A 23865-nucleotide genomic window follows, 5' to 3' on the forward strand; every position below is an offset into this window, starting at 1 on the left:
TATTATTAGCTTTCCAAGTAATAAGATGGTCATGTATCACTACCTCCAATATCACTTCCTTTGTTTTGATATGTCCTTAGCTTTATTTTCCATTGATTTTATTTTTCCTTTATATAGTTCAGAGTGACCTTTTATAATTTTACTCATTTTCATATGAATGAACTGTGGTAAACTATACTAAGATGAAAACTTGATGCTCCATTTGAGTTGTTTGGGTAGCAGCAAAAATTTCTTATAGTAAGGCAGCTTACAATCCTCAGTCTGTTTCAGAGTTAAGTCATGGAGGTCACCCATACACATTTATCTACTTTTGACCTGAAACTGAGCAATCATGGAGCCAAAAGTCACCATTGAAGAAAAAATGCAGTGTCTACTTATGAAACGTAACAGGGTCTGTTTTAGAGGATGTCTAAGCTCCTCCAGGTTTGGAAAGGTATTTCTAGAGTGTCTTCCCGTGGAAGGCCATGGTGAGGCTGCTTAAAGGACTCATCAGGAGGCCTCTTATGCTGGACAAAAAGCACAGACAAGACACCTAAGCTGGTGGAGAACTTAGAGGGTTGATATATACGATGCCTTTTGTTGCTCATAATGACTTTTGTATACTGTATATTTTCTTTCCAAGTGCCTTTAGTATCAGAGTCTGTTTTTAGTAAATTATGAGTGTTATCACAAATATTTTCTCTTTCCAAAGTATCTGTGTGCTCTTCTGGGCCACAATGATTACTTATATAAGTATAGAATGGAAACTTGGGGCTTTGCAGTTTAGTGTTACATGTTTTTTATTTTTGTATTTGGTACCGCTACTCAGAACCTTGTGTTCTCTGCTTGTTTACTCAAAGCTGACACTCTACCACTTGAGCTACCCCTCTATTTCTATATCTGGGCATTCCTCTTATATGTTCTGCAGTGGTTACCAAAGGATTCAAGAAAATATTTGCTTGCCTTATGGCTAGACCTTTCTGATTTGTGAACATGCTTTTGAGTGTTTACAGTAGATATTTTGGTGATAACAATTACCTTATGTTTCTTATGTTATTTTATAGAACTTCCAAAAAATATTCCAAGTCCTTTAGAAAATGCAGAATGTTTTACATGTCAGGGGTTCACTGAGTTAGGTCAGGAAAATTCACTTGAAGTAACAACAGTTTCCATTGTTAGTAGGATGTGTATAAGTAAATATATTTTATAATGAAGTATTCTTATTTCTCAAAGAATTACTTATCAGAAGAAAGAGATTTTTGTGGTAAGTTTAAATAGAGATTAGTTTTAATCTGTTGCCCAAGTAGTGAGCAAAAGTGGTATTGAGGTTCCTTAGCAGTTTCGTTTCTTCTTCCTGATCATTTCCTACAAAAAAAAAAAAAAAAAAAAAGCAAGGTGCATCCTATGTCATAGTGAACATTTCACATTTCATAGTGAACTTATTAGGATAGTTAACAAGACTAAAATCAAAGTTTATTATTGTCAAAATCCTCATTTTAGGCCATTCCATATAACAAGGAATTAACTCACTTAACCAAATTGACATATGTTTAAAGCTTTATTTTTCTGTTTATGGTATTGAGTTTTGACACTGATGTTGTGCTTGCTAGGCAGGTGCTCTACTACTTAAGTTGTACCTCCAGCACAGGTCATGGGGCCTGAACTCTGGGCCTGGGTGCTGTCCCTCAGCTCTTCAGTTCAAGGCTAGCACTCTACCACTTGAGCCACAGTGCCACTTCCGGCTTTTTTCTTTTTTCTGCTTATGTGGTGCTGAGGAATCGAACCCAAGGCCTCATGCATGCAAGGCAAGCGCTCTACCACTGAGCCACCTTCCCAGCCCCAGCACTATTTATTTAAAGATAGGATTTCACAACACAGCCCCAGCTGGCCTTGAATTTACTTTGTTCTCACAGTTGCCAGAAATTTGTGATCCTCCTGCCTCAACCTCCTGAGGCTTTGGATTGTAAGCATGTACCACTAGGCTAGACCACGTCTTTCTGTCCTGAAATGGAACTCAAAACATCATGTGGTACTGAGTACACTTCTATCCAAGTTATGATTTTTTTCTTTCTTTTTTTTTTTTTGGGGGGGGGGGGTTGGTCCTAGGGCTTGAACTCTGGGCCTGGTTGCTCTTCAGCTCAAGGCTAGCACCCTACCACTTGAGCCACAGCACCACTTCTGGCTTTTTCTGCTTATATGGTGCTGAGGAATCGAACCCAGGGCCTCATACATGCAAGGCAAGCACTCTACCACTGAGCCACCTTCCGAGTCCCAAGTTATGCTTTTTACTGCCTTAGTTTTGTTTTTGTTTTTAACTTTTAACCTTTGTTGCTTTGACTTGATGCTATATTGATAATACCTTATGATATAGATACTTTGTGCTTTGAATTTTCATAGGATTGTGTTGTTTCTCAAGTCTAAACAGATTACATCTTTTTTTTTCCCTGCTATTCCATTTGTATGATATGATTCCTAGAGATGAGTTTCTTTATCCTGTGAGACAGCAGAAGAAGTGTTGTAGAATAAATACACTTGTAGTAACAAGTATGTTTTTATAGTGGTGGCAGATCAAGTATTGTAGGATAGTATAAGACTTTAGCACCCTGTAAATCCCATGACTTCCAGTCTCATGGGTTATTAGAGCCTTAGGTCTGTACTGCAAGTAATACCTGCTCAGTAGTAAGGTAAAAAGGTATTTTATAACTTTAATGTACATATGCTTGAACATATATTGACTGCTAATTGCTGTCTTTTCCCTCAGCCTGCCCTGCCATGAGTTTTAATAGAAAAAGTCATTTTGACAGTTTCGGACCCAGATATTCATATTTATGCTTTTATGCCTTCTTCCTTTCATAAAGATTTAGCTGGTTTATGACTTGTTTGAAACAAGGGAAAAAAAGAGGAGACCTGAAAAGGTCTTTCCCCTGCCAACCAGAAGCCTCCTGTGGTATCCAAACAGAATAGTTGCTTCAGTCTGTCGGCACTTGTCTTTGAAGGTGGTTTCTGCTTGAGAATTGGTGACTATTAGCATAGCCTTGGGATAATTGCTTTTTCTCTCTGGGTACATTTCCTCCCCAGACACTTTCCTGTTCTTGTTGACTTTGTTTTTCTAGAAGATTCAGCCCATGGCTAAAATGTTTTAGGTCCCCACATGAACTTTCTGTGGGATTACTTAATTCTGGGGCATCCTCACCAGATCAACAGTGCAAAGAGGGCAAAGGATCTTCTTAGAAAGGCCATTTTAGAATGAATCTCAAAGTTTAGAAACATCTAGACTTTCTCTTTCAGTAGTTTTTCTGTTTGAGGTATCAACTTTGCTTAGTGCAGGGAAGGGTGGGTTAGTTGGGAGGGCTTGTGTTTAAGGGGCTCAGAAACGGGTTTTAAGTGTGTCTTTTGTGTTTGCAAGGCACTAACACCACTCCCGTCTGTATTTAAATGCTGTCCCCAGGTTACGACTATGGCTATGTCTGCGTGGAATTTTCACTCTTGGAAGATGCCATCGGATGCATGGAGGCCAACCAGGTTGCTTTATACTTCGGTCAAATGATGCTGGAAGGATATATTTTTTATATATGGGGAGGGAGGGCTTCAAATTATTTCACTTCTGAAAAGTACAAGAAATCTTTCTTCAAAGCATACCACATTCCTACCAAAAAGTGGTTGTGAGGACAGACAAGACTGGGAAGATTCTCAAGAGTTAATGGATAGAGTACATTTTAAAAGTGTACTGTTGCAGTTGAACTAGAATCTAAAGACTGTAGATGGAAAAATATGACAGATTTGCAATGTAACTGAGGTGGGCATGTTCCTTGATTGTCTGGGATTTCAAGGATCTGCCTGGCACAGAAATTCAAATCAATGGTCACATTAGAACTAAGGTGAAAACCATTGATGGCTGCTTCTTTTGGCACTAAGGTCCTGTCTGCATGTGTTACTTTCCAAAGAGGACCAAGGGGAAGGAGAGAAGAATGGCTTATGTTTGTTGCGTTCATCATTGTTCTTTGCCAGTTTGGAGTTAAGAGTTGTGTGCTCAAGTCCTTGACTGTTTATAGTCAGAGCTGGTGAATGTGAATCTGTACTTACCTTATGTTTGAACTATCTGGAGGTATTCAGCTTGCTACCTTTTATTATCATTTGTGTCTTTTACTGAACCGTTCCTGGTAAATCTGTGTCTTTAACTGAATCCTTCCTGGTAATTCTTGTCATAGTGTTTCCTTGAGGGACAGCAGTTTGTGATGTTACAGGTCTTCCATCTATAAAGTGAGAAACAGAAAGCTTAGAAAATAGTTTTTTATGCATTCACTGCCTTAATAACATGAGTTCATCGAACCTAGGATGTTGAAAGAAGGCTTTGTCAGAGAAAATGAGATCTCTTTCTCTTCTTCAGCATGGCTTATTATACTTAACTGTTCCTCCTTTTGGTGTTACTTTCCCCTGAAGGGTATGAGACAGCATGCTCTAAATGCTTTGAAAGCAAGCATTAATTATAGAAAACTTTCAATTTGTCCTTACCTCTTGTTACTAGTAGAAACACTATCAGATCATTAGAGAATGACTGGATTGGGACAGTATTCCTTTAACAGCTCTTTTTTTTAAGCCAGTCATGGGGCTTGGACTTAGGGCTTGGGCATAGTCCCTAAGCTTCTTTTGCTGAAGGCTAGCATTCTACTACTTGAGCCACAGTGCCACTTCCAAACTTTTATGAGTAGTTTATTGGCAATAAGAGTCTCATGGACCTTCCTGCCAGGCTGTCTTTAAATGGCGATCCTCAGATCTCAGCCTCCTGAGTAGCCTCTGGTACCTGGTTAACAGATGTTTTTATTTGTTTATTTGTTTTGTTTTGAGAGGCCGAGCTGGCAACTGCAGGCAGACTCATCTCATGTCCCAAAGATCTTGCGTCTAAGCTAACAGAATTCTTAATGGCAAGTCTTACTGACTTATCACTGAATCAATCATTTAACAAATACAATGTATCAGAAATTGTGCTACTGCCAATTTTGGAGAGAATAAAGCTTCCAGTCTATTCTGAGTTAATAAGCACCAACCACCACATGCAACTACTTACTAGTTGAGATGAGGTCTTTAGAAATTTTTGCCTAAGCAGTCTCAGCCTCCAAATAACTAAAATTACTGGCATAAACCATCATAAGTTATTAATATTGTCTCTTAACTGCCTCTTTATCCCAACAAAAAAAATCCTGTCTGAAGTATCTGGCCCCCTAAAGAGTACCAAATAGAATTAGGATAACTTTTTAAGGAAAGTTTTTAAGGAAACAAGGCTTATATGGGATTAGAGGTATGTCTCAAGTGGCACAGAGTCAGCCAGTGAGTAAAAGCAAGAGTTCAAATCCCAGTCTGTATCTGGGGAAAAAAAAAACAAAACAAAAAACATTCGTTTATACCAATAACATTGAAAGGAGGTGGCTTATAGACCTCTCTTTCTAACCCCCTCAGCCATTCTGTGAAACTCTCAGGCTCCCAGGTTGGGACATAAGAACAAAGCAGAAGCAACGCCAGTATTCTTCTTGATCTAAAATTCGGTGTTTTGCTGGGCTCTGGAGGCTCGTGTCTGTGATTCTTGCTTCTCAAAAGGCCGAGATCTGAGGATCGTGGAGCAAAGCCAGTCTGGGCAGGAAAGTTTGTAAGACACTTATTGACAATTAACCACCAGAAAACGAGAAGTGGTGCCGTGACTTAAGTGGTAGAGTGCTCTCTTTGAGCTGAAGAGCTCAGAGACAGCTCCCAGGCCCAGAGTTGAAGCCCCATGACAGACAAAAATAATAATAAACATAAATTAAAATACAGTGTTTTGATATAGGTAGCAGTCCTTAAGCTAAGGGAATCATGTGTTACTATGTTCTGAAGTACAACCAAGAGCTAATTCTCTAGCCTAACCTTTCATCCTAGCATTCAGGAGCCTAAAGCAGGAGGGAGGATCTTAAGTTTGAAGCCACTTTGGGCTGTGTAGTTCCAAGCCAGCCTGGGTGATGTAGGAGAGCTTGTTTCAAAACACTAAAAAAGCCGGGCGCCAGTGGCTCACGCCTGTAATCCTAGCTACTCAAGAGGCTGAGATCTGAGGATTGCGGTTCAAAGCCAGCCTGGGCAGCAAACTCTGTGAGACTCTTTTTTTTTTTGGGTCCAGTCATGGGGCCTGAACTCTGGGCCTGGGCGCTGTCCCTCAGCTCTTCAGCTCAAGGCTAGCGCTCTACCACTTGAGCCACAGCGCCACTTCTGCCTTTTTTCTTTTTGCTTATGTGGTGCTGAGGAATCGAACCCAGGGCCTCATGCATGCAAGGCAAGTGCTCTACCACTGAGCCACCTTCCCAGCCCCCTCTGTGAGATTCTTATCTCCAATTAACCACCAGAAAATTGGAAGTGGTGCTGTGGCTAAGGGAGTAGAGTGCTTGCCTTGAGCTGAAGAGTGCAGGGACAGTGCCCAAACCCAGAGTTCAAGACCCACAACTGACAAAAGAAAGAAAGAAAGGCATAAGAATGTAAGGGAAGAAATTCTGTCTTTTCACATTATTACATGAACTAGCTGTTTATGGAAGATAAAGTATTTCTGCCTTTCTTCCAAGACCAACTTGCTTCAGATTTTGTGTCATCAGAGTCCTGTTGACACCTCTACACAAGGCCTGAATATGTCTGTGTGTGCTTTTGAGGAGATTCCTTGATATGCTTTGGGTTGAGATTTTTCCTGTCTCTTTGGTGATACTGAGAATTGAACTCAAGGCCTTGTACTTGCTAGGTAGGTGCTCTACCACGTGAGCCATGCCTTCAACTTCTTTTTGCATTGAGATAGGGTATCACTTTATGTCTGGACCAGCCTGGAATGTTCCTAATGTATTACTGGGGATCACAGTGAACGACTGCAACCAACCATTGCCCTTTTACCATATCTGGAATGACAGGCTTGTATCTGTGTGCGCGGCCATTGGTTGGGAATGGAGTTTCTGAAAACCTTTATTTTTTTTGCTTGGGCTGGCCTTGAACCATGATCACCCAATCTAAACCTCCCAAGTAACTAGGATGAAAAGGTCTGAGCTACTGTGTCCAGTGAGATTTTCAAAACTCTGCCATTCTCTTGATGTGAAATGTTAAGTGATATAAAATGATAAGTAACACATTTACATTGATAATTCTAGGACTAGGGAATGGAAATAAAGGAGTCACTTGCCATCTTGCTTTGTTGAATATGATGGGTTATGTGTATATTAATAAAGTTGCTAAAGATAATAACGAGACCCATATATATAGCCCTTTCTCAGTGCCTACATGAAGACATCAAACAAGACTGGGAAGGTGGCTCAGTGGTAGAGTGCTTGCCTTGTGTGCATGAGGTCCTGGATTTGATTCCTCAGCACCACATAAGCAGGAAAAAAAAAAAAAAGTCGGAAGTGGTGCTGTGGCTCAAGTGGTAGTGCTAGCCTTGAGCTGAAGAGCCGAGGGACAGCGCCCAGGCCCAGAGTTCAGGCCCCACAACCAACCAAAAAAAAAAAAAGATAAAAGAATATTGTCTACATCCCTACTGAGTACTGTGGCTGAGGGACTTACCAGGCTATCAGTCATTTCACCAGCAGTTGTCTGTCTGTATAGGGAAGTAATTTTCAGCAGTTATAAAGTTAGAAGTCTGCCTAGTTTATGTTTTCTTTATCTCTGACTAGGTGAAAGAGGCAGACAGCCAACACTGTGAGACAGAACCCCTTATTCAATACCTATTAGGAAATGTATTTCTAGCAGTGCCATATGCCCTTAGCTTTCTTCGTTGTCTTAGCCCATGGGAACTGAGAGGAGTATCATGCCCTTTTGCCATATGTGCCATTATACTGGGATTTGGGGAGATGAGTAAAGAAGTATTGTGTTAGAGTTGTCTAGCTGTATTAACTCTCTGAAACTATTGGCATTTAGTCCTTAGGAACATTGTGTCTTTGTTTTTGTTTTATTTTGGTGGGGCTTGGGGCTTGAACTCTGGGCCTGGGCGCTGTCCCTGTGCTCTTCAGCTCAAGGCAAGTGCTCTATTGCTTGAGCCACAGCACCACTTCCAGTTATCCAGTGGTTTATTGGAGATGAGAGTCTTACGGACTTTCCTGCCTGGGTCCAGCTTGAACCATGATCCTCAGATCTCAGCCTCCTGAGTAGCTAGGATTACAGGCGTGAGCCGCGCCTGGCCTGTGTCTTTATATTTTAGTATCCTATCATCTTTACTTCTAGGGATTAAATGAGTTAGTGTATATAAGGTAATCAGGTGTGGGCCTTGGTATGCAGTGAATGTTGAGTGCATGTTTTGTTTGGTTTTGTTTTTGGGGGGCTTGAAGTCAGGGCTCCTGGTTATTTTTTTTTTTCTCTGCATATGGCTAGCTTTCTGCCATTTGTGCCATACCTCCACTTCTGGCTTTTTGCTGTTTATCTGGAGATAAGTCTTTGGATTTGTCATTCTAGGTTGACTCTCAGATCTCTGCCTCCTGTGTATCTGCGTTTATAGACTTTTAGGTGTGATCCTTTCCAGGAGGAGGCTTTTGGTTGTCTTTTTTTGCATTAATAATACTTCTCACTGAACTTGTTGATATCAGAGGACTGCTTCCAAGCCTTCCTAAAAGCTTAGCCTTGTCCTTCGAATCTTTTTTTTTTTTTTAAAGTTGTACTGGGGTTTGAACTCAGGGCCTTGCAAGCAATTTGAGCCATGCCCTTAACCCTTTTTACTTCAGTTATTTTCAAATAAGGTCTCACATGTATGCCTGGGAAGTCCTGGACCTTGATTCTTCCTATTTATGCTTTCCAAATAGGTAAGATGGTGGCACTTGGTTTAAACTTAAGAGCCTTGTGCTTGCCTGATAGGCAGGCCACTTGAGCCACATTAGTAGCCCCCCTCCAAATCTTAAATTTTCTCAAAACTAAAAACAGGAGATAGACATGGAACATAAAGTTAGACCATGCTGGAAATATCTCGGGCTTTAATTATAAGAAGTAATTCTGTTAAATTTGAAAAATAAGCATTATTATTTGGCAGTTTTAGGTGCTACATAGCTCTCTATCCTTTCTGGAGCAAGACAGGGCCACTTACTCTATACATGATGAGATGCCATCACTGTTCTCACCAAAACTGAACACATGGAACTTCTTAATCTTGAATTTTGAACCTCACAAACTGTGAACTTAGTAAATCTCTTTTTGCTTTATAAGTTAACCTGTCTTAGATACTATGTTATGATAACTAAAAATTTAAACATAGGAAATTAAAAATTTGAAAAATTATGGGTGGAGTTGGTAACCTGCCCATTTAACTGACCATATAGCTTGTACCTACTAAGATTGAGTGGGCTTTCTACTTTCAGATATCCCCATAGTTAAAAAATAGCCAGGTGCCAGTGGCTCATGTAATCCTAGCTACTCAGGAGACTAAGATCTGTAGATCATGGTTCAAAGCCAGTCCGGGCAGGAAACTCCATGAGACTCTTATCTCCAGGAAATCACTAGAAAACCGGAAGTGGTGCTGTGGCTCAAGTGGTAGAGTGCTTGCCTTGAGCTGAAGAGCTCAGGGACAGCACCTAGGCCCAGAGTTCAAGCTCCATGACTGACAAAAAAAAATGTGGCAGAGGGCTAGGAAGGTGGCTCAGTGGTAGAGTGCTTGCCTTGCATGCCTGAGGCCCTGGGTTCGATTCCTCAGCACCACATAAGCAAAAAGAAAAAAGCCGGAAGTGGTGCTGTGGCTCAAGTGGTAGAGTGCTAGCCTTGAGCTGAAGAGCTGAGGGACAGTGCCCAGACCCAGAGTTCAGGCCCACGACCGGAAAAAAGAAAGGCTGAGCATTAGTGGTTCACGATTGTAATTATAGCTACTCAGGAGGCTAAGATCTGAGGATCAAAGCCAGCCTGGGCAGAAAGACCTTGAGACTCTTATCTCCAATTAACCACCTAAAAAATGGAAGTGGAGCTATGGCTCAAATGGTAAAGTGATAGCCTTGAGCAAGAAAGCTCAAGGACAGTACCTATACCCTGAGTTCAAGCTCCAAGACTGACAAGATAAATAAATAGCTAAAAGACTTGTTTTGATCACCATTGAAAGAGAACATAGAATGTGTCTTCACTCCATAGCTAACACCAATCAGTATGACATGGTTGTTGTTGGCCAGCACTGTTTAGGGAGGGAATTTTTCCTGTCAGGCCTGTTCTCCTTGTAAAAACCCTTACCTTCTGCGAGGCCAGACAGAGGCTTTGAAATGGCTTCTGCTTCTTGAAAGCCATGAATCAGGAGATGTAAGGGAGTGAGAGAATACGTTATGGAAGCCCACATCTGCCAGGCTGGTCCTCCTTTCTCCTCAGGTTGGTCAAGGGAAGGGCGGTGAAGATCCTCTTACAATGGCTCTTGGGACACTGAAGCAGTGCTGAAAAATGTGACATACATGCTATGTAACCACGAGGGGTTCTAGGCATCAGCTGCCCATTGTCTGCAAGGCCAGGACCCATAAGCTTACAACATATGGTACCTGATATGGAGCTCTGATTCTCTTGGCTGCATCTCATCAGGCTTTAGAGCTTCAGCTTATAGGCAGTTGGTCAGGGGAAGACCTTGGAAACCTTGTGGGTACTTCTCAACCCAGCTTCCAGTGCAGGCCAGCTACATGGAGCAAACTATGATACAATGGGCAGGACAGTTCCTCTGGACAATAGGAAGCTCATAGCAGGAGACCACTGAGAAGGAACTATCCCACTGTCTAGCCTCATGAGCCAGGGGCCCAGCCTTAGAGCTCTCTGCTTTCATGACAGAGATCTCTTCCACCCTATAGCCTTCTTTGGCTGGTCTAAAAAGTCTAAAGCGGAGCTGGGAAGGTGGCTCAGTGGTAGAGCACTTGCCTTGCATGCCTGAGGCCCTGGGTTCGATTCCTCAGCACCACATAAGCAAAAAGAAAAAAATCCCTCCTCTTAGTCTGTGGGCAGGTGCCTCCACTGAGCTGCAGCCCACGCTGACCACCAAGTAGAGTAGCTAAAAACCATGGGCCGGGAAGTTGGCTCAGTGGTAGAGCACTTGCCTTGCATGCCCGAGGCCCTGGGTTCGATTCCTCAGCACCACATAAGCAAAAGGAAAAAAGCTGGAAGTGGTGCTGTGGCTCAAGTGGTAGAGCGCTAGCCTTGAGCTGAAGAGCTGAGGGACAGCGCCCAGGCCCAGAGTTCAGGCCCCACAACCAGACCCAAAAAAAAAAAAAAAGTCTAAAGCTTTACTTTACTCACTTGTTCTGCAGCTCCTAATCTTCAGGGTTGGAGTGTTTATAGCACTTTTCTTCTTCATAGCCCAAAGTTTCAGTCAGCTTTACAGGAAGGAGCTGAAAGTACAGGCAGCAGGATAGTAGAGGGCCCAAGAGGAAACCCTGTTTCTAGTGAATATAGGTAGCCACATTTACTGGGCTGGTCCATGAGGATGGTGCAAGTGTATGGAGGCAGGATCAGGACACAACATAGAAATGGAGTTTCTAGAAGCAGGAAGGACTTAAGGAGCCCATGGGAGACTTGACTGGATATATGCTCTGTTTCTGAGCCAACCTGCAGCTAGGACAGGCTAAGGGACTGGCAAGGGCTACTTTGCAGAAGACCCAGAGAACAGATAGGAAGGGATGGATTCCATAGGTTGCTGAAGGAGAGGGTCTAGCAGAGGCTGCCCAGCTGGCATCACATGGTATGATTATACTCAATGTCCCCCATTGTGCATATACCAGACCATGGCAGGCAGTTGCAGAGCAGATTATGGGCCTAACAACAGATCCTATGTACGATGGAGTATCAACTCAGATTGGCTAGCACTAAGCCCAGATACTGGATATAGTCCAAGATCATCCTGGGAAGCTAGCTGCCATTAATGTAGAGGGTGTAGGTCAAGTCATCCTTGAGAACCTCTTGATGAAGTCGTATGGGCAGGTAGTGGTATTAACTAAAGTCTGTTTTCATAGAAGTTAATCTCAGGGACCCAAAAAAATAAAATAAAATAAAGGATCATATATCAATCACTTCCCAGGACCACTGTAAACCCATGTATTCGCATATCCTTAAGACCACCAACCCTGAGATTAACTTCTTTTTTTTTGGGGGGGGGGGGGTCAGGTCATGGGGCCTGAACTCTGGGCCTGGGCATTGTCTCTCAGCTCTTCAGCTGAGGGCTAGCGCTCTCCTACTTGAGCCACAACGCCACTTCCGGCTTTTTTCTTTTTGTTTATGTGGTGCTGAGGAATCGAACCCAGGGCCTCATGCATGCAAGGCAAGCACTCTACCACTGAGCCACCTTCCCAGCCCAGATATATGATCCTTTAAACTTTCAGGTAAAAGGGAACCTAGTAGTTGGGCACTAGTGGCTTATAATTGCAATCTTGAGAGGCTAATATCTGAAGATCACAGTTTAAAGCCAACCTGGGCACGAAAGTCTGTGAAAGTTTTATCTCCAATTAATAACCAAAAAGCAGCAGGCACTGGTGGCTGATGCCTGTAATCCTAGCTACTCAGAAGGCTGAGATCTGAGGATCTCAGTTTGAAGCCAATCTGGGTAAGAAAGTCTATGAGACTTTTACCTCTAGTTAATCACCAAAAATCCCAGAAGTGAAACTATAGCTCAAGTGGTAGAGCATTAGCCTTAAGCAAAAAAGCTGAGACAGCACCCAGGTCCTGAGTTTAAGCCCCAGGACTGGCACACACAAAAAAGGAACCCATGCCATGCTTTCTGAATTCTTTCACTACTTACAGACTTACTATGTATACAACTTTTACATCAGCAGAGAAGCTGTAATTACAAAAGTATACCACTGTACCTTTTTCTAAATAAACTAACTTACGTGTTTGGTACTGGGTCTTGAACTCAGGGCTTGAATGCTGTCCCTTAACTTTACTAGCTCAAAGCTAGGCTCTACCACTTGAGCTACGGCTCTACTTGAGGTTTTTTTGGTAGTTAATTGAAGAATCTCACAGTCTTTCCAGCCTGAGCTGGCTTTGAACTGTGATCCTCAGATCTCAGCCTCCTGAGTAGCTAGGATTACAGATGTGAGCGACTAGCACCTAACCTAAATTTTTTTTAAGTTGTTACTATAATATAGGTGATATAGAGAGGGGTTATAGTTATATAAGTCAGGTAAATGAGTCCATTTCTTTTTGGACAATGTCATCTCTTTTATCACTCCCAGTTTTTCCCTCCCCCACCCACAGGTAATATAGTTCATTTTAAACATAGTGTCTATAGAATACCACTGCTGCATTTGTTCATCCTTTATTTCTCCATTTCCATGATTAGACTAGATTCAGATAATGCATATTAGGCAATAATACTACAGGAATGATGTTGTATTTTTCCAATGAATCATCAGCTGGAGTATTCCATAGCATTCAATTATAATTGTTGATGAACTGTTGGGCTTGAACTCAGGGCCTGGACAGTGTCCTCGAGCTCTTTTGCTCAAGGCTAGAACTCTACCACTTGAGCCACAGTATCACTTCCAGGTTTTGAGTGGTTAATTGGAAACAACAGTCTCACAGGGTCTTTTCTACCCAGCTGGCTTCAAGCTACCATCCTTAGATCTCAGCCTCCTGAGTAGTTAGGATTACAGGCATGAGCCACTTGTGTCTGGCTCATAACATTCAATTTGACTTTTTGGTTAAGGTGACAATTATCAGGTTTCTCTATAGTAAAGACACCTCTTTCTCTCTTTTTCTCTCTTCTCCCCCTCCCTCTCCTCTTCCTCTCTCTCTTTCTCTCTCTCCCCCTCTCTGTTTGTTTGTTGTTGTTTTGTTGGTCGTGGGGCCTGAACTCTGGGCCTGGGCACTTTCCCTCAGCTCTTCAGCTTAAGGCTAGCACTCTACCACTTGAGCCACAGCGCCACTTCCAGGTTTTTCTGCTTATGTGGTGCTGAGAAATCGAACCCAGGGCCTCATGCATGCAAGCCAAGCACTCTACCACTGAGCCACCTTCCCAGCCCATCCCTCTCTGTTTTGCCTGGCCTGGGCACTGTGTCCCTGAGCTTCTTTTGCTCAAGGCTAGCACTCTACCACTTGAGCCACAGCACCACTTCCGGCTTATTCTGTTTATGTGGTATGAAGAATGGAATTCCAGGGCTTCATGTATGCTAGGCAAACACTCTACCACTAAGCCACATTCCCAGCCTCCCTTATTTCTTTATATCAGTACATCTAATAGAATTCTATTTTAGAGGGTATATTATTATCTTTGATAAATTATCCTCAATTTGGCTGTTGGGAGCCACTGTATCCTTTTACCTCCATTTGTTTATTTTTCTCAGAGCATTTCCTTGTTCTCAAGCCCTACAAGGTGTTCAGGCTCATCTATAACTCTCTCTATTCTAGCCCTTGGAGTCAACCATTTTCCTAAAACCCCAGGTTTTGGTTTTTGTTTTTTCGGTTTTGGGGCTTGAACTCTGAGCTTGGGCACTTTCCCTGTACTCTTCAGGTCAAGGCTAGCACTCTACTGCTTGTGCCACAGCACCACTTCCAGTTTTCTAGTGGTTTATTGGAAATAAGAGTCTCACGGAGTTTCCTGCCTGGCTAGTTTTTTGTTTTTTTTTTAAATAGTTACGCGGCTTGAACTCAGAGCCTGGGTACTGTCCTTGGGCTCTTTTGCTCAAGGCTAGCGCTCTATCACCTTGAACCACAGTTTTCTAGTGGTTTATTGGATATGAGTCTCAAGGGAGGCCGGTGCCAGTGGCTCACACCTGTAATCCTAGCTACTCAGGAGGCTGAGATGTGAGGATTGTGGGAAGCAAGCCTCTGAGACTCTTCTTGTATCTAGCTAGCCCATGAGACTCTTCTTGTATCTGGCTTCCAATTAGCCACTCATAAACTGTAAACTGGAAGTGCTGTCTTTCAAGTGGTAGAACGCTGGCCTTGAGCAAAAAGAGGCTCAGGGACAATGCCCTCAAGGGAACTCTTCAGCCTGGGTTGGTCTCGAACTGCAATCCTCAGATCTCAGTACCCCCCCCCCCCCCCCCCAGTAGCTAGGATTGTAGGCATGAGCCACTGGCACCCAGGAAAATCCTAGATTTTTAAAATAGAGGAATATATATTAAAGACCTTGATTTCATGGTAACTTTTTTTTTTGGTCCTTCGTGGGGCTTGAACTCTGGGCTTGGGCCCTGTCCCTGAGCTCTTTAGCTCAAGACAAGCGCGTTCTACTGCTTGAGCCACAGTGCCACTTCCTGTTTTCTAATGGTTTATTGGAGATAAGAGTCTCACAGACTTTCCCGCCCGGGCTGGCTTTGAACTGCGATCCTCAGATCTCAGCCTCCTGAGTAGTTAGGATTACAGGCGTGAGCCACTGGCGCCTGGCTTCATGGTAACTTTAATTCCAATCAAATATCATAGGGTTCATTATGGTATTCAAGTTACTTCATCCTACTGCACTTCCGTGTGATTATCTTATTCATTGTACTGAGCCACCCTTCTATACTCAGTCTCTGTAACCTTGACTCTTCCTGGTACCTCATATGAATGGAATCATGTATTTGTCAAATTGTGTTTGGAATATTTTATTCAGCATAATGTTTTCAGGGCTCATCCATTTTGTACCATGTGTCGGATTTCCTTCCTTTTTTAAAAGTTTAATAGGATTAATATTCTAGTGTATAAATAGGCTACATTTTGTTTTCCAGTCACACATTGATGGATACTTTGGTTGTTTCCATCACCTTTTGGCTGTTGTAAATAGTATTGCTATAAGCATGGATGTAGAAATTTCATGTAAGTATATTTGCAGGAGTGGAATTGTTATATGTGATTTTTCTTTTTCTTTTTTTGGTTGGTCATGGGTCTTGAACTCTGGGCCTGGTTGCTGTCCCTGAGCTCTTCAGCTCAAGGCAAGCATTCTACCATGTGAGCCACAGTGCCACTTCCAGTTTTCTGGTGGTTTATTGGAGATAAAAGTCTCACGGACTTTTCTGCGTAGGCAGGCTTTGAACCGAGATCCTCAGATTTCAGCTTCCTCAGTAGCTAGGATTATAGGCGTGATTGTTATGTGTAATTTTTCAAGGTGCTTTGTGTTCTTTTTTATAGTTGTGGAATATTCTACCATGTGATTTGCCTTTTTTGTGCTTGATATTTTTTGGATAGGATTTCATATATACAAATACAGGACTTTGTACCTGTTCGCTCATTATCCTTTTTGCTCATTTCTAAGCTCTAATAACATAGAGTTCTTTGACTTCCGTTGGTGCCAATATAAATTGAAATCACAGTAGCTATATTCTTTTCCCTAAATTTATATTTAGTACTTTTTAAAAAAGACATCCTGTTTTCTGTGACTTCAGTGTGTTCATTTTCATTACTATATAGTTTTCCAATTTAAAACTATTTCACAGTTTCTTTATTAGTTCACTCTTTTTGGGCATGTGGTTTTTTTTCCATTTAGGACTATTTCAAAGTTGTTAGTTTTCTTAGCTGTTAGGTATGCTCAGTTTCTGTTCAGTATACATATATGAGTAACCAATAAATTTACTCATATGTAATCTTCAATATGTGAAGCTTCAATATGTCCTGGACTAGCTAAACCTTTATTGATTGCTGATTTAGTATTTGTTAGTTCCTTCTACTGTGTTGATATATTTCCTAGTGCAAGTATCCAGGCCACAGCAGTAATTAATATTATACTTATCATTTACGTATATGAAATTAATTGACAATATTAACATTTGACTATTATCTTGTCTATTCATCTGTGAATGTTTATTCCTTCAAGGCTTTTCACATTTTTTGGCCATCTTCTTATTGGTTAAAATGAACGTTCTCTATAAGCAATAGTATCTGTAGTAGGGAACAGAGTTTTGGATAAGAATTTGTGTGTAGGGGCTGGGAAGGTGGCTCAGTGGTAGAGCGCTTGCCTTGCATGCATGAGGCCCTGGGTTTGATTGCTCAGAACCACATAAGCAAAAAGAAAAAAGCCGGAAGTGACGCTGTGGCTCAAGTGGTAGAGTGCTAGCCTTGAGCTGAAGAGCTGAGGGACAGCGCCCAGGCCCAGAGTTCAGGCCCACAACTGGACCCCCCCCCCAAAAAAAAAAAAAAAAAAATTTGTGTGTAATAGTGAGACAGAATTTTCTACTGCTGCTTGTGATGATCAGAGACCACATAGTCCTTTTGACCCAGCAGCAGGTATAGACCAGTGAGTTTATAGCTCTATAGCAATCAGTGCCTGGTTAATATTGCAGTTTAGTGGCAGCCAGTATTCCAGCTCCACTACCACTGGTGCTGAGCTTTTTCAGGTTCTTATTTCAGGAATTAAATGAACAAAGTTCATGATATGGAAGATGAGTATGAAGAGCTCATTCTAGATAACTTCAAAAGAGAAGTATGTAGCTCAATGGTCACTGCTGCCACTTTTCTCTGTTCATTCTGTGGTCTCTCCTATGTTCTGTCCGTGAGTCATCCATCCTTTCTTGGCTCTCTGTGTCATCTGCTTCTCTGTCTCTGTGCTCTGGTAAATCTGAATCTTACATAATGGAATATGCTGTGGTTGGTTGCTCCTGTTATGCTTTTTTTTTTTTCTTCAGTTGTGAATTTTTAACTCTGGGCCTGAGTGCTGTCCCTGAGCTCTTGAGCTCAAGGCTAGTGCTTTACCACTTCAGCCATAGCACCACTTCCAGTTTTTTGGTGGTTTATTGGAGATAAGAGTCTTGTGGACTTTGAACAATGATCCTCAGATCTCAGCCTACTTAGTAGCTAGGATTACAGTATGAGCCAACGGTACCCTGGTTCTTGTTAGGCCTTTTTTTTTTTTTTGTCAGTCGTGGGGCTTGAACTCTGGGCTTGGGAACCGTCCCTCAGCTCTTCAGCTCAAGGCTAGCACTCTGCCACTTGAGCCACAGTGCCACTTCCAGTTTTCTAGTGGTTTATTGGAGATAAGAATCTCATAGACTTTCCTGCCCGGTCTGGCTTTGAACTGTGATCCTCAGATCTCAGCCTCCTGAGTAGCTAGGAATACAGGCGTGAGCTACCAGCACCCAGCTTGTTAGGCATTTTTGAAGGTAATGCTTTATTGGTCAGATCGCACAATGTTTTGATTGGTTGTTATTCCTAATCTGATCCCTCTTGAGTTAGGGAGAGGCAGAAGCAAATTCTGTTACAGTTGTTTCTTGTATCTGGTTTCAGCCTACTAGGCCAAGATGCTGCCCAGGAGCCCTAGCTCCTTACTCTTTCAATAGCTGGCTTCAAACTAATTCCTCAGATCTCAGCTTTCTGATTCGCTAGGATAACATGCAAGAGCCGCTGGTACCTGGCTCATCCATGATTGCTTATGGTAGTTCTGTGATCATTATGTACCCAAGTCTCTTTCAGCCTGATAGTCCTGTTTTGTTGTCCAAGATAGCCACTTTACTATCACTTGTTTTGTCTTGCTAATGGAAAATCAGTGGGATGAAAATGAGCCCTGAGGCTGGGAAGGTGGCTCAGTGGTAGAGTGCTTGCCTTGCATGCATGAGGCCCTGGGTTTGATTCCTCAGCACCACATAAGCAGAAAAAGCCAGAAATGGGGCTGTGGCTCAAGTAGTAGAGCGTTAGCCTTGAGCTGAAGAGCTGAGGGACAGCGCCCAGGCCCAGTTTATGGCCAACGACCGGACTCAAAAAAAAAAGAAAGAAAGAAAATGAACCCTTTTTAAGGTTACTTTTAGCATAAGTCCACTTCATTAAGATTTAGTCATGTCAGCTGAGCACTAGTAGCTCATGCCTATAATCCTAGCTACTCAGGAAATTAAGATCTGAGGATTTAGCTTCAAAACCAGACTAGGCAGAAAAGTCCATATGACTCTGTTGCCAATTAACCATTGGTAAGAGGAGAAAAAGGCTGAGTGGAAGTATGGCTTAGGGGATAGAATGCCAGCTGAGAATAAAAAGGCTGAGTGAGAGTACAAGGCACTGAGGTCAAGCCCTGCTACTGGCACTGCCCGCCACCCCCCCCCCCAAAAAAATTAATCTTGTCTACACTAAGCTGTAAGAAGGGAAGAAAATAACTTCTTTATTCTAGGCTAGCTATGTGCTTAGTTAAAAGTCAGGGATTAGAGCCCAGCGTTGCTGCTTACACCTATCATCCTAGCTACTCAGAAGGCTGAGATCTGAGGATCACCGTTCAAAGCCAGCCCAGGCAGGAAAGTCCAGTGAGACTCTTATCTCCAATACACCACTAGAAAACCTGAAGTGGTGCTGTGGCTCAAGTGGTAGAGCGCTTGCCTTGAGCTGAAGAGCACAGGGACAGTGCGCAAGCCCAGAGTTCAAGCCCCACAACCAACAACAACACAAAAGTCAGGGATTTTCTCCCAAGGAGAAGTAAACAAATAATTATTTCTATTTTTTTTTTTTTGTCACTGTGAAAACTACTTCAATTTCACCTTATTTTTAAATTTTTTAAAAATTGAGATTAAGTGATTACATAAATTTCACAAATTTCACAGTATTGTGGGATAGTGATACTTACAGTCACAAACACATCTTAACTTCACAAGGCAAATTGTCGTTATCATAGTCTAAAGATTATGAATTCTGTAAACTTTGACAAGATTACTATTTCTTGCAAATCAGGGATATGTACATTTCTTTCTTTTTGCTTAGTGTAAGTTGTTCCCTCTTTCTCTCTCATCAAATAATTATTTCCCTCTCATCAAATAATTACTTCTAAATTAAGAGCCATATGGCTCATCAAATACTGCTTTATAATATAGACTAAGTTTAGCATATCTTTTTTTTTTTATTTTTTTATTTTTGCTTATGTGGTGCTGAGGAATCGAACCCAAGGCCTCTGGCATGCAAGGCAAGCGCTCTACCACTGAGCCAACTTCCCAGCCCCAGTTTAGCATATCTTAAATGTAAAAGCCTACCTTCATTTTTATCAGGCTGGATATGATAATTCTGTGTGTTATTTGCATGTAAGAATGAGTTGACCAACTAGACACGGGTGGCTTGCGCCTGTAATCCTAACTACTCTGGTGGCTGAAATCTGAGGATGATGGTTCAAAGCCAACTCAGGCAGGAAAGTCCGTGAGACTCTTATCTCCAATAAACCACTTAGAAAACCAGAAGTGGTTCTGTGGCTCCAGTGGTAGAGCATTAGCCTTGAGCTGAAGAGCTGAGGGACAGTGCCCAGGCCCAGAGTTCAAGCCCCTTGACCGACCAAAAAAAAAAAATGAGTTTATCAAAAAGAGTTAAGAACCCAACCTTTTTAAGTAGTCCTTTTATGACTTGAACCTTCTGTTCTTAGGCTTACAGGGTCTGACTGATACTGTATCTATAACTTGTTTAGGAAAAAGAATGGTGGGTAGCAACCTCACTAAAATGTTGATTGAATGATACTATGTTCTGAAGTCTGGTAGCTCTACATTTTATTCCTTTTTTCAGGATATTGTTTCTGCAGAGAGTAAATCAGCAGAGCTTTCTAAGCATCTAGGCAAGAATATTGGAGCAAGAGGGGCCAAATAGAGGCATCTTTCAAGAAAGCCAAGGTTCTTCAGTGGGAGGTAGTAAAGAACCAACAGAAATAATGTCTCAGTCACAACTCAGTGGTGGGGTGTTTGCCTAATGTACATGAGGCCTTGGGTTCCATTCCCAGAACAGCAGAAAAAGAAAATACGAAGAGAAAATATGCTAAGCTTCAGTGGTGAAATTATAATAATAGCTAAGAATAGCTGCTGGTTTTTAGGGATTCCTAAAAAGTACTATGTAGCCTTTGTGGTAAATATAGCCTAGTCTGTTCAGTGTCACAGGACTTGTGGGCCTCACAATGCTACATTGGCTCCAATGTTCCTCAGCACCTCCCATAGTTAGCTCTAGAATAAAAGGAAATATTTTAATTAATTATTTAATAAATAAAGTTAAAAATCTTTGCATTTTCACATTGTTTCATAAACTTCCTTCCCCCCCCCTTCATCTACCTTGACCTGGTTTATTAGAGACCTAGATGATAAAGCATACCTACATGTTGGATTTAAAAATCTACCTTTTCTTTTCTTTTTGTGGAAGAGGGGGTATTGTCAGTCGTGGGGTTTGAACTTAGGACCTGAGTGTAGTCCCTGAGCTTTTCTGTGCAAAGCGAGTGCTCTACCACTTTGAGCAACAGCTCCACTTCCAGTTTTCTGGTGGTTGATTTGAGATGAGTCTCCTGGACTTTTCCTGCCTAGCCTGGCTTTAAACTGCAGATCGTAGCCTTCTGAGTAGCTAAGATTAAAGGCGTGAACCACCAGCACCTGGCTAAAATCTTACCTTTTCTAGAAGAAAAAAGTCAGCTAAACAAGTTACCTCAGAATTTTAAGAGATAATACATTTTTAAGAATTTTATAGAGATGATACATACGAAGTGCTCTTTGTGTGTGTGTGTGTGGGTGGGTGGGTGGGAGGAGTTTTGTCCTGCCATAGGAGAAAGCCTCTTTTTTTATCTGGAACTAAAAACCCTGCAGTCCTCAGAATTATTTTAACTGAGACAGTTGTTAGGAAAGAACAAGTTGGACCGGGTGCTGGTGGCTCACACCTGTAACCCTAGTTACTGAGATCTGAGGATCATGGTTCAAAGCCAGCCCAGGCAGGAAAAGCTGTGAAACTCTTATCTCAAATTAACCACCAGTAAACTGGAAGTGGAGCTGTGGCTCTAGTAGTAGAGCCCTCGCCTTGATCTGAAAAGCGCCCAGGCCCAGAGTTCAAGCCCCATGACCAACAACAACAACAAAAAAAACAGTTGGGGCTGGGAAGGTGGCTCAGTGGTAGAGCACTTGCCTTGCATGCATGAGGCCCTGGGTTCCATTCCTTAGCACCACATAAGCAAAAAGAAAAAAGCCGGAAGTGGCGCTGTGGCTCAAGTGGTAGAGTGGTAACCCTGAGCTGAAGAGCTGAGGGACAGCGCCCAGGCCTAGAGTTCAGGCCCCACGACTGGACCCAAAAAACAAAAACAAAAAAAAAAGTTGGAGCATCTTTGGGGATACTCTGCTCACACAGGGCATCCTAGGAAGTTGTTTTCCCCAGGATTAATTTTATCATGCCCAAACACTCATGGAAGTGGGCCCAGTTACTATTTAAGCGGGCAGTAGACCTTGTTGTCATCCATGTACTGGTTTTGCTAGCATTCAGAAGCAAGAATTGAGGATCCTGAAGACTTCTACTCATATTTCAAAGGAAGGCCTAGAAGGCCAGGCAGTTTGTGGCAGGGAGAGCATCTCTGCACAGTCCCCGTAAGGTGATTATGAACTATGAGGGTAAAGCTGAAGCTGCTGTAGAGATTCCAGAATGTTAGAAATGTGAAAAGTGTACAAATGTCTGACAGGAAATGCTGTAGGCAATGAATGGAATTATCCTAATGGACAGGCTATGTGATCATCTGTTTACTCTGAGACATTGTAAATTGGTAGTACGATAACTTGTTTTTTATTTTATTGGCGCTCACAGATAAAAGCTCTCTTGAGTCTCAGATTTTGAACCTAGGCTTTTGAACAGTGTTGGAATGGTTTAGCATTATGGGTTATATTGCAAGTAGACTAAATGCATTTTTCATGATAAGATGGACAGGAACCTTTTGGGGACTAGGGATGGAATCTAAAGAGGTATGTTTGGTGTCAGGTTGATAAGGGATGAGTTTGTGATGATTAATCTTAATTTTCAACTTTATTTGATTAAGAAAATGCTTAGAAATTAGTAAAACACATTGCTGGTGTGTTGTCTTTCAGGGGATCATGAGGGCCAGGACCTAGTGAATAGACTGATCCCTTGATGGATTCATGGTTTGATGTCATTATTAGGAGATGGAAAACAAGTAGAAAGTGATGTTAGCATGCCCTCCATCTCAGGTCCTCAGCCCCTCCCATAAAACCAGTTGATCTGACCAGGTCTAACTGCAGCTGGCCTTCAGCCCTGGCTTTTCCTCCCACTTCACTTCCTGGATCCATGTTTTACCCCGGAGACCCCAACTGCATCAGGGCAGTGCTGCCTAACTGTAACTGTTACAATCAGAAAACTGCCTCAGCTATGTGCCATCTTTAGCTTTTAGGTGAGCATACATACAGATGACTCCCCATACTTCTGGACCCTAGTCCCCCTGACTATAAATTTGACCTTGAACAAAGGACAGATGCCATTTATCCGTCTTCCGTGGGGGAGATGCTATTGTCAGCCTCCGATGGCAAATGGATTCCTTTTCCTGTAGGTGACTGTCCATGTGGTTTTCTGGAATAGGTGCTTTCAGGTGAAGCCTACTTTAAAGAAGAGGAAGCTGAGCACTGGTGGCTCAAACCTGTAATCCTAGCTACTCAGGAGGCTGAGATCATGGTTCAAAGCCAGCCTGGTCAGGAAAGTCCATAAGACTCTTATCTCCAATTAACCACCAGAAAATTGGGAGTGGCACTGTGGCTCAAGTAGTAGAGCGCTAGCCTTGAGCTGAAGAGCTGAGGGACAGCACCCAGGCACATAGTTCAAGCCCCACGACCAACCAGGGGGAAATAAAAAAGGAGGAAGATGATGAGTGCCATTGTCTCATGCTTGTAATTCTAGCTGCTTAGGAGGCTAAGATCAAGGATCATGGTTTGAAGCCAGCCAAGCAGGAAAGTTGGTGAGTCTCTTATCTCCAGCTAACCACCAAAAAACCAGGAGGGGAGTTGTGGTTCAAGTGGTAGAGTGCTAGCCTTGAGTGGCAAAGCTAAGGGACGGTACCCAAGCCCTGAGTTTAAGCCACCAATACCAGCATACACACTTACACATGCTGCATATTATTTTTGTTCATTAGCACAACGCCTAAAGTAATTGTAGAGACTTTAAGAGCAGAAAGACTACCTTTAGCAGGTTAGTTTGATGGATTAGCAATGGTATCAAGAAGCAAGCCTCTGCTAGCAGTCTAAAAACTCGCTGTGGGTACATTGCCTGTGTGTGTGTGTGTGTGTGTGTGTGTGTGTGTGT

General features: G+C 42.3%; 1 protein-coding gene across 5 annotated transcripts in view; it reads left to right on the forward strand.

The window, feature by feature from the left end:
- Rbm6 (RNA binding motif protein 6) overlaps nt 1-23865 on the forward strand; it is a 78634-nt gene that overhangs the window by 24473 nt on the left and 30296 nt on the right. For 3 of the 5 annotated variants that reach the window (XR_006145182.1, XM_042665938.1, XM_042665939.1), the window contains exon 6: nt 3428-3501. The exons of the other annotated variants lie outside the window; for them this stretch is intronic. Coding sequence is in view for 2 of the 3 variants with exons in the window: in XM_042665938.1 (XP_042521872.1) it covers nt 3428-3501 (74 nt within the window). In the remaining variant the exon portion in view is untranslated. The remainder of the gene's footprint in view (nt 1-3427; nt 3502-23865) is intronic. 5 annotated transcript variants of the gene reach the window in all.

The sequence above is a fragment of the Dipodomys spectabilis genome, unplaced genomic scaffold (assembly GCF_019054845.1).
Source record: "Dipodomys spectabilis isolate Male_0828 unplaced genomic scaffold, ASM1905484v1 ptg000360l, whole genome shotgun sequence".
Lineage (NCBI taxonomy): Eukaryota > Metazoa > Chordata > Mammalia > Rodentia > Heteromyidae > Dipodomys > Dipodomys spectabilis.